The following is an 11,098-nucleotide window of genomic DNA, read 5'->3' on the forward strand; positions in this document are numbered from 1 at the left end:
GGAACAGAGGGATGAAGGATTTAGCAGGCATAAACCATGCCCTGGTACTCACCAGGAAGATGATGGTGATGAAAAGTAAAGTTCATTAGGTCTTCTCTGGGTCAGAGATTCAGAGTTAAAACAAACACAGGGTAAATCTGAAATCACTTTATTGGAAAGTTTCATACAAGAATAGTCAGTCAGAAAAATTACTCAAGTGTGATACAGTAACACCACAGACAAACTCCTCCCATATCTCAACTCGAGGCCAATTCATTTACAAATAGCCACTGTATCATCACACTCAGTTTTTCAGAGGCTTGTGATGTCAGTGAGTTTCAGTGCAGCACAGGGAGCAGAGTCTGTCTTTACATCAAATTAAATTAGCCGTGACTGCAGTTTTTCCTGTGAGAGGTATGAAAGGCGCTGTAGGTCTGTTGAGAATGCTGTTTGCAACATAAGGCATCATTGCCATCCACCCCAGCTCATTCAGGCTGAAAGACTGTAACAAAATATTCTGCCAATAAAAATCTTTTAGAAAAACAGTATAAAATTTTTGATATACATATAGCATAAAGCTACCAAAAAGTGACTGTGTCATTTTCCCTCTTACACAAATAATATTTTTTTTAAAAATCATAATACCTTAGCATATATACCCAGTATATAACATATTGCACCTTTCCAAAATACTCTGTGCACCAGAAGCCCCATACAGTACCTGGGCAGTTCCAAGACAGACCAGTAGCTCCCCTTTAGTTCTGCTTTAGTCTCTACAGCAGCTGCCAAGAATTTGGCTATCACAGGTTTAGGATTTAGAAAGCAGGAGGCTGCAAGATGGCAAACCAAGTATTGCTTAGCAAACCAAGGAATGCAAATCAGTACCATTCCTTCTCAGGAAGGAGAAGAACCCATCACAGGAATCTCTTGATTTTAAAAAAAAATCATATATTACTTGTTGTTGGTGTCAGTGAGACAATACAGTTTCGAATGTTTGTTATTTGCAGAGCACCCCTTTGTGTGCAAAGAGGTACCTGCAGCACCTGTCAGTGGTTTCTGGCCTAAATGAACATACAGCCAAACCACAGGAGCAAATAAAACCAGGTCAGTTTACTTTGCTTCACGACAAAACACTGTAAGACACCAACAGACACAGTGTTGTGACACTGCTATCTGAAAATAAAATTAACATTGATTCCTCAATCCAATTTTTGGTCACCTGGAGGGTTTTAGATAGAAGAGCAATTCCTATCTTGTCCCTTGCTTTTCCAGGCATAAGATTCACTCCCAGTAACCATGCACAGCTATGCAGAAAAGGAGCTGAATTCCCAGGAACTGGAGATAGTGCTGTGTGTGAAACCCACCCTGTGTTTGGTCACTTAATCTTCTCAACTCAGCAAGAACTTATTAACTCTCTGTATAACCTTGGAGAATACCAGGAATGGGCTTTAGATTTGAGGATATACAAATCAGATGATTTGCTGTTTCATGGAGAGAGCACTAACCCATCCAGGTACAGGTAGTACAGGGATGGGGTTTTTTGTTAGGGGGGATTTTTGTTGGCTTTCTTTAACAGAGAGCTGGCAGCAGCCAGAGCCCCTCCCTGCACAAAGCGTACAAAGTTATCTCCTGCTAGAGGTCCCAGAGCATAGAGCCCCTTCTCCTGAGTGCATTCATAGGTGAATGGATCAACATCTATGGGATTCCTCTTTGAATTGACTGGCTGGTCACTGTCCATTGCCAAGTCAATGCCATTATTTGGCAGAAAGGAGAGGTTGGGGTTTGAGCCAGTTAGAACAAGAGCCATGGAAATTTTATAAGCTTTCTGACAGCCATTCTTGTCTTGCAAGATGCATTTCTTGTCCTTGCCAAAGGAGAGCACATGATGTTCAGGGAGGCTGATGTAACACTCATAGGGCCCAGCACAGGCAGCTGTTTGTTCTTTCATCATCTGATGGACTTTGTGGTACTCAGGGTACATCATTTTGGGGAGCTGGTTAAAAATAAGGCCTGGATCACCGACTCGTCTCCGAAAAACATGGATTACTGGAATATTGCAATGGTGAGCAAAGAGAATTGCATCAGCAGCTGTCAGACCAGCACCAACAATCAAGACTGGATCTGACATGATGCCAACACTGTTGTTCTTCACTGCTTCTTCTAGGGCAGACAGCTGGTGGTGGACATAGGAAAGGTTTTCTCCCTTGACCCCGAGCCAGGTAGGATTGTCATATGTTCCCGTAGCCAAGACCACATTCTCTGCATGGAGGGAGAAGGGCTCTTTATCACCTTCCACAGTTTTGAAAAATCCATCCACCTGAAAGACCTCTGTACTTTGTTCATTAGAGTTCCAGAGTGGGTCACTATCCTGCAGATCTTTCTGGGTGTGGTTGGAGATGCTCTCTGCACTCACTTTCCTCACAGAGGTCACAACAGTGCCACATCTGAAATTCTTCTGCAGTCCTTTCTTCATCACATAGTGTTGGTAATATTGAGCAATGTCCTCTGCTGTGGCTCTATTGTTTCTGAGGCCTCTGTAATAAAGTACAAACAAAGATCAAGCAGCAGTTAAGTAACAGATTGGAATTTGTCCCCTCTTGCACTGAATGTATTCTAGAGCCATCTGTCTTGGCACTACCAGAGAAGACTGATCTAGTTTTCCCTGGTTCAGCAAAGTTATTCCTGACACATAGAGCTAACAGTCAGGTCCAGAAGCTGCTGGACAGAGGCAGCTTTTTCTACCAATAATCCCAACCCCAAGAACATGGCTGGCTATTTAAACCTTTCTCTAATATCTTGTTTCCATTCCATTTTTAACTCCTGGACTTCTTAATTGTGACACATGTCAAGAGAAGAAGCACCTCAGAGACTGCACAGTAGCTGAATTGATTACACTTGTCATCAGGGACAGCAGCAGTAGACACAGAAGCCAGGTGACCACACTTTGAAGCTTTACTCAGAATTTGTGGTCCCTGATTCATCTCCCCAGTTGGTGTGGACACATTCCAAGCAGCACTGCAACTTAATCTGAATCACTGCATGTAGAATGCACTGGTTTGGGGGTGTGGGAGGGTGTCCTTTCTCTCACTAAAATCATCCATAACAGATGCATAGCTGCATTCAAGAAGTCCATTCCAGGTTCTCTAAAAATCTCCAGATGTTTGGAAATGACCATACCATGGATATCTCACCTTCTCTTTTGCTTTAACCATTCCTTGAAAGGGAGATCTGGAAGTCCCATCCATTCCCCTCTGCTCAGGGTGACCATAGAGCCCTCTATAGACTGGAAAAAGAAGCAGAGAAAAATTACTTCAATTTTTTAACGTAAAAAGCAAAAGGCAACTTTTCCATGTTTCAATATGGCACAGATGATGAAATCAGTAATTTCCTCTGATCTGCTGTCATGGTTGAAACCATTCATGTTCTCCAAAAAGAACAAGAGATGGGAAATATAAAGGCCTCTCATGCTTGTTTTCCTTTTAAACTTTCACTTGTCTGTATATATAAAATCTAATAAGGCTGACTGGCATTTTAGAGGCGCTTTTCTCTCTCCAGTCAACACGTTTGGCTGTTACACAACACGCAGACCCCGGCTCAGCTCCAATTCACTTACGTGCCAGGCACCTCCAGGAGCGTTTCTGCCAAGGACCAGGTGGGGGATGGCTCTGTCAGGCTCATGCCACCAAGTGAGCACTGATTCTGCTGTCCCACCAAAATCTGTGTCTGGACGCTGAAGAGTATCGAACAGAAGAGCCACAGGGTTGTGGGATCGTCCCTCCAAGCCTTCAGACAGATACTCCAAATCCTAAAGAGAGGAAGACCAGATGCTCAGAGTGCATGTACTGCCAGGCAGCAGACTACTTGTTACTCCAGGATCTCTGATCAGTGGGTTTGGTGTGCTGGGAAGCTCATTTACTGGCACACAGACCTGTTTTTGCCCAAGGGCTACCTTGAGGACCTTAGCAGCAATGCTGCCATTTCATACAAGGAAGATCTGGATTACAAAGCAAAATTTGCTCAAGGCTCATTCTGTCTGTGTACTTTGAAAATCCAAACAAGATAATCACTTATGATACACCCCTAGGATGCTTTCTAGAATGTCATACTGTTTCTCTTTACACAAACCTGGTCCAAAACAGAGACTTCTGGTGCCTCTTCCAGCTTTCTCTGAAGAATAGGATGAGGATGAAGAGAGTGTCTTTTGAAGTAAGGGGTGTAACCTGACAGCAAATATGAGAGACAGATTCCTGAAGGTCCGTTCCCTGAAAAAAAAATGGAGAAGAATTTATACTTCTGGAAATATAGCAGTTCTTTGAGAAGTGTTTCTAATATCCAGACCAATTCCAAAGATATGACACTGCTGTGGGTACAGGTGATTTCCTACTCCAGGTTGACCACTGACCTATTGGATGGAGTTGGGGAAGTCATTTTAGCCATCTCCTCCTCGCTTGCTCCTATTTGCATTGCAAGGTCCTTAGAACTCGCTGAAAAAATACTGGATTAAGTAAGTCAGAGGTTACCCTCACCTGAACCTTGAAGTCTCTAGCAAGGTGATGAATGGAGTTATTTCTCTAAACTTAGAGGTTTAGAAACTGATCATGTACTGACCAGGGGCCTCAGCTCTCCCAGAAGCACATTTCACACCAGTGCAGAGTCATTCACTGTGCACAGGATACAAGCTCCAGAAAAGAGAGTGACTACTGAAGTGAAGGGGAACCAGCTCTTCTCAGTAAGAAATTCCATCTTTTAAGGGATATTTGGCAATAGCAGCTTTGACTAACGGGTCTTGAGGACACTTTCAAATGGGAACCAGCCCTACCATGGTACTGCAGTGTTATGGAAAATGTCTCTCTGCCATGCCAAGACAAGCCCTCAGAACACCACACTTTGAACAGGCTGCTGGACGGCTGAATGCCTTTGCTGACCACCCAACAGCCAGTGGAAAAACTAGATATATGTGACTCCAAAGCCCAGTGAGAGTAGCCTGTGGAAAGTTTGCACATGGTTGTTCTCCAGCACGTTTAATATTTTACAGTGTCTGTGATAAATAAATGTCAGCCTGTCTGGCTGCCCAGGCTTTGCTGCCGTGTGACCAACAACCGCGACACAGTGCAGTGACAAAGAGGGGAGGAGAACCCAAGTGACAGCAGCCTGTTGGCACAGTGCCAGTACTGCAAGGGGGACTGGAGCAAAGGCTGATCCTTGAGGATCCCAGAAATAGGAAGGTTAGGGCTGTAAAGCCAACACTGAGCTATGTGAAGGACAGTACATGTCACAGCTGGGGACAAAGCCCGCTGTGCTGAGCACAGACCAGCAGCTGCAGGTCAGTGTTTGGAATATTCCACTTGCAGGAAAGTTAGCCAAAACCAACAGCAACAGACATTAAAAACAAACTGAGCTGCAGCTATAGTAAAATATAACAAATTTCAGGTTACTACTTTGCTTTAGGAAGTACAAGGAGGTACCCAAGTCAAACTTCACTGTCTGAATGCACAACACTCAGCAACTACACACAGAGGATTTACTCTGAATCACATCTAAGTTTGATATGGATGGTCACAAGAACATCTGGAGCTCAAGCTATTTCACAGCGCAACTGCATCCACGAGGCTGCCAGCACAGCTGAGGGAACACACAGCCTTCCTGGAGCAGGGCCTGGGGAAGTAGCTGGAGCCTTCGTGCAGCGCTGTCCAGCTGCAGTGGAACAGCTGGGCTGCTCAGTCCAACAGCCTCCTCAGAGCGCCTATCTTCGTTCTTCTGAGGCTTTAGTGACATCTCTGCCCTGGATCCCTGTACAGGTGCACTAGGGAGGTACCAAATATCCTCCTTCCCACCTACAGACTTGAACAACTGAGCAGCACAAAGTCATTCTCAGACAAGAAATTGCTGGTAGTAGTATCCTTGTCAAAGTCGCTGTTAGCAAGGACTAGGGGTGATTTATGCAGTGTCTAACTTTGGAGCAGCTCTCTCAGGTGCTTGGAATTTGATGCCAGATAAGGAGGGAGCCCAGCTCTGGAAGGCATGAAACACAAGCTCAGATGAACAGGGTCCAAAACCTGCACTCCAGCACGCTCATGGTAGGTCAGAGGGGAAGGCACTGACGTCATTACTTTGCTCCAGGAATCACCTCACACTGCAAAGTTCCCTCTTGCAAGGGAGGCAAGACAGTTACTATATATCCTGGTTTTTTTAACTGGTAGAAAACTGCTTTTTATAAGTCTATTAAATCTGTACAAAATCAGTGTAGCTCACTCATGTTTTAAAAGAAATCTGAAAAATGTGAAGAAAACTTAACAGCATCTGGAGTACTGTCTAAACAGACATCATGGTGAAAAAACTCACACAAACCTACCTTTAATTCAAACGCTACAGATTAATTACAGCAAGCTGATTAACTATCCGTAGTGGAAAGGTTTCAAATCTTTCTAAATATCCAACAGAGAAAAAGCAGGCCCAGATGAACTGATGCTCAAAAGGTTACTAATTTTATCATTAAAAATAGGTCTGTGTTTTAATTTGTCAAACATCTTGTTCCCTACTTGCCACAATTCTTAGTGGTCTTTCTCTTAGTATTATAGGAAGTTTGGCTGTCTGGGAAAGGATGCAGAAACAGTGGTCAGGCATTTCTGGTTTGAGTGAGAACACGTGCAACAGAAGTTAAAGATAGCAAGTCCAAAGCAAAAACAGCACGAGAGAACACAGCATTGCTGGCAGGAGAAGGCTTACCTATGATCACAACAGGCAGTGTCTTGAGCCCACTCTTGTTTGAGGGTCTGGTCAATAATGGATACATCTTCCCGTCCGGAAGCATTTATGCTCTTCAATCTACCTGCTGAAATAAATAAGTTTTTTATGATTTGCATTTTTTGACAAAAACCCATGAACAAACAAACGAGAAAAACCCCACAAGACTTTCTCCAGCCCACAAACTCAGGCTAATCTAAAGTATTACCCTTGCATTGCAGGCTGTCACATTCTGTCACAGACTGTCACTGTCACACTTCCACACTCAGGACAGACCTCCTTATCTTTTTCTCCTCCTGACCCCAAAATCAAAGGATGATTCTCTGATTATGCACCACAAAATGGGGAGAGAACAGTTATCTTTCTCTTTCAGACATGAATTCCAGTTACTCCAGGACAGCTGGCAATTTCAGTAACCCTCTGACTACATTAAATGAAGTGTTGCAGCTTGTTAATAAAAACTTCACTTCTGACCATACTCTGTACAAAATTGCATCATTGTCACAAACACTTTTTAAAGTAACTTGTGCATTTACTGAAAAGTAAAGTAAACCTGACTCAAGACTTCTGCCCAAAGGCTGGAAATCTCTTGGCTGCGTTTTCAAATAGGTACCATTCTATCACTATAGGTTTTTTTGGAGAAGTGCTAGTTTAGTTCTGGAACCTTCTTTCTTAATTTTCCAGAAAATGGAGAGTTCTAGGTGTGAAGAAGTAAAAAAGTCTTTGAACAAAATATACATCATAATTGGAGACTAAGGTGTCATTAGAGTGGAATCTATACAAGTAATCTAATCATTATGCAGATATTCAATGAACACTGAATGTTTTTGTCATTCCTGCAGGAATCCTACCATGCCAAATAACAACTTCTTTAGTTTTCCATGGAATTCAACTCTACTGCCACTAAACCTAGAGAAGTTATTTTTACCACAATAAACATGAGATTTCTGAAATTCAGCATAAGCTTTTAAATTATTCTACAGAAAATACTCTCTTTTATAAAAATCTTATTCTCATTTTGGAAAGCTAAGCAAAAATCCATTGAATGGCATGACTTTGTTCAGTAGGGTATGCTCTCCACACCCTTTCCAAGTGCAGAAAGATCTTTGGCAAGTGCACCACACACTTCCATAAGGCCTGGCACATCACTGCCTTTGACACAAGCATTGCAGCAAATGTCTTCCTACAAGTGTAATGCTCCTCTTTAAGCCTGACATTTACGTCACAGCAACTCCAGCAGAGTGTAGGACCCTGATGCCTGAATGGGCAGCCAAGAAACCACCAGTGAGTTTGCAATTTGCAAATTTCAGGCATGAGCAGGAGTGTTGGAAGTGCATTTGCTTGCAAGGATGTGACAGTTCTCATATACACCAATACCCAGCCATGGCTGGGCTCGACAGCTCTGTTCCAAGAGCACTGGGTTCATCACATAAGGCTTACAAGACGAATTCAAAACCAGCAGCTTTGTCCACATTTTTGGATCACAGTTTAGTAACACTTACTGGCTGCCTGTTACCGCTTAACTAAGCATTAGTTAAAGACTCTCATGCATTTTGCCGAGGGGGCATGAACCACTTAAAAGACATAATAGTTGTGCTTTCTAATTGAAGAAATTTGAAGCATCTAGCTTTGAAGAGAGTTGGATCTCAAGGAAACTTATGTTCCCAATTTAACTGAGACTCAAAGGTAGTTGCATTCCCTGCAGGAGATGAACTCCCCTTAAGGCATGTTTATCCCAGCCCTGGAAGCTGTGGGAGTACAGCCCAACTGCCCAAGGATCTCCCCAGCCTTTTGGGCAGGTTCTGCCACATTAACCAAAACCTGCACCACCTTCAGACTGTGGTGTAAGTTTACCCCCAAATAATTCCTTCCCACAAAGCTCCAGAGCTGCAATTGGTAGAATTCAGCACTAGCACCTGGGACTGCCAGAGACACCAAAGCAACAGGACACTGGTGTGACCAGTAAGGTATTCCCCTCACATCAGTAAATCACAGTATCTAGCTGCAGGTTAGCAGAAGTTTTTTCTCCATGGTAAGAAATAACCCTCTCTCCATGACTGTATTACACAAGAAGAAAAGTTCTTATTAATTTCTCCTAACACAGAGTACACATCTTATTTCTGTGAAACTAATGAGAGTCTGGAAGAGGAAAGCAAGATCTCTGGAAGCAATCTTCCAGGTTTCTGCTCCATAGCTCCCTGCAGCAGCATGCATGGAAAAACTGCATGCACTCTGTAGACAGTGGTAACCCAGCAACATCCCCAACCCAGTACAGCACATGGCAGCAGTTCCAGGGCAGCAGCAGAGCCAGCACATAAATAAGGAGCCTGCAAGCCCATTTGTAAGGCATGAGCACAAAGTCATGCTGCTGTATGCCAGCATTTTTCTGGGCAAGCCTGAGGGGGACAGAAAAGGCACAAGACAGGAGAAGACAGCCTGCCAGTCCTGTTTACTTTAGAGGAACGTTGCCTTGGCTCCTGGCCGTTGCACCGTGCCACCCTTCTCCACCCTGATAAAGCAGAGAGCCAGAAGCCGTGAGCTCACTGATAGCTCCCTCCTCCTTTCACTCTCCTCCCCCTCCATTCTGTACCTTTTGACACATGAAAGAGGAGAATTTTCTGGAATTAAACCAAACTTTAATAGCTGGAGGAGCACAATTGTTCGTCTGATGAAATTACTGGATCTGTGCACATATGTGACCATTTTAAGCCATGAATTTATTCAGTACCTGGGTTCACAAAACCCCTAATGACATTTTAGTGCTACACACTTCATTTCCTGAAGATTTGACACTGATAATTCTATCAACACAAGATTAACCATCCTAGCATCTCTCTACAAATGGGAGAAATCCCTTTCACGTCCTATAGCTGCCATATCTATAATTCATAGTTATTAATTCTTCTTTTTAAGTAGAAAGTGAATCAGGTGGTGCTGAACCTGTTTATAGCTATTCCTATCCTGTAGGCTAAAGGTTTGACTTCTGGGGGTAAAACTGAGCTCAGAGCATCTCAGACATTTTAGTTTCAAGCCAAACATTCACTTTTCCTGTCACTGGATGTTAAGGTGGATTATTTTAATTACTTTTTTTTTTTTTTTTTCAGTCTTAGACTCCTATACCTGGAAACCTGGGCAGCTAATACAGTGTAGCAGAGTTCTTGCAGAGGCTACTGGAAAGCAACAGGACACTGAAGTTCATTGCAAATCTGTACTGAACTAGTTAGCACCAAGAAAAAGCCTGAGATAGCAAGAAACTTAAGACTGCTCTTCTCACCCTCCTTTTACGTAGTGTAGGCTGCTGAGCACTCACACTTAGTCAGCTTAGTGACACTGAGTTTGGCTCCTGCTTTGAGCTTCCTACTTTAAATGGATGTCCCTTTCCTCCTCTTCGTTTGAGAGAATGCAGCAAGTTTCACAGCTTGTCTTCTTGCTGCTTCCAAAGCATTCCAGTGTCTGTGTGATGTTACATAATTGTTTCTGGCTGAAAAGCACCCAGCTCATTCTGGGCCAGGCTCTGCATACCTTCCTGACACAGCCTCATGTCTAGAGGGACTATAACTCACAAACTCAGTCAGTGTGGCTCTTACTAGTTCCAGGCTGCAAGGCTGAAACAGGTTTTAAGTGAGCAGATGAAAAAGCAAGGATACATTTAGAAGGCAAGGACACTCTGTGATCCTTAGAGAAATAGAAAGCCAGGTCACATCAGCCATATGCAGATATCTCTCCCTATAACAGGCACGAGATTTTTCTAAAGTAAGAATCAACAGTTTGGCCTGAACAGCACATGGGGATAGTTCAAGTCAGCAATGCAGTCAGGGTATAAATACTGGGGGAGATTAAAAGAGCTACCACAACACTCAGTTTTAAAGAACAGTTCTAAAATAAATGCAGCAATAGTTTTCTTCAGCTTAATTTCTTCATCAGCTCATTTGTTTCACCAGTTTAATATTTAATTGATTAGTACTTTTCTAAAAAAGCAGAGATCTTGACAGCTTTTACATTTTATACTTCCCTACAAGTTTCAGAAGTTGTTCCCTCCTTGCATCATCACTCTTACATATCAGGGCAGTTACCCCCCAAACACAATTAAAGTATGTGTAAAAAATCAACTTGGTGCTATGTAATAACACCTTTCTAAAACACCCCTGTGATAGTCAGAAGGGCACACCAGACAGAGCTCTCTGTGCTTACTTGGAGCCTTCTTACCTTTAGCAGCAGGTCTGATGAGAGGTGTGATCTTTATGAAAGTGATTGTACAGTCAGGAGAGCCACCCAAACTACAAGCCTGGAATCCTCTCTCTGCCCTAACACAGCTGTTTAAATATAGTAGGCAACCAGCAGCAAGAGAGGAGAGGAGGAGCCAAAATGACTGGAG

The 11,098-nt window shown here is 43.2% G+C and overlaps 1 protein-coding gene across 2 annotated transcripts; it reads right to left on the minus strand.

Annotated features, from left to right (window-relative positions):
- Positions 1–132: 132 nt before the first annotated feature.
- On the minus strand, positions 133–11,036 carry OSGIN1 (oxidative stress induced growth inhibitor 1). 2 transcript variants are annotated; one of them, XM_008638773.2, is made up of 6 exons: positions 10,930–11,036; positions 6,706–6,811; positions 4,105–4,241; positions 3,593–3,784; positions 3,171–3,262; positions 133–2,513 (listed from the first exon to the last, which is right to left on the minus strand). In XM_008638773.2, exons 2-6 carry the CDS (start codon positions 6,788–6,790, stop codon positions 1,523–1,525), a joined length of 1,497 nt encoding a protein of 498 aa, XP_008636995.1. In that variant the 5' UTR covers positions 6,791–6,811; positions 10,930–11,036; the 3' UTR covers positions 133–1,522. The 2 variants fall into 2 exon arrangements, with proteins under 2 accessions (XP_008636995.1, XP_017596555.1); XM_017741066.1 differs by having other exon boundaries at positions 6,706–6,808; positions 10,930–11,034.
- Positions 11,037–11,098: the final 62 nt, after the last annotated feature.

This window comes from Corvus brachyrhynchos, unplaced genomic scaffold, assembly GCF_000691975.1.
Source record: "Corvus brachyrhynchos isolate BGI_N302 unplaced genomic scaffold, ASM69197v1 scaffold26, whole genome shotgun sequence".
Taxonomy (NCBI): domain Eukaryota; kingdom Metazoa; phylum Chordata; class Aves; order Passeriformes; family Corvidae; genus Corvus; species Corvus brachyrhynchos.

Coding starts and splice junctions, on each gene's coding strand:
- OSGIN1 (XM_008638773.2), bottom strand. CDS start 6,790: ATGCTTCCGGACGGGAAGATGTATCCATTATTGACCAGACCCTCAAAC. Junction 3,785..4,104: donor AAGTCTCTGTTTTGGACCAG/GTTTGTGTAAAG, acceptor TCCTCTCTTTAG/GATTTGGAGTATCTGTCTGA. Junction 2,514..3,170: donor TGGTTAAAGCAAAAGAGAAG/GTGAGATATCCA, acceptor ACTTTATTACAG/AGGCCTCAGAAACAATAGAG.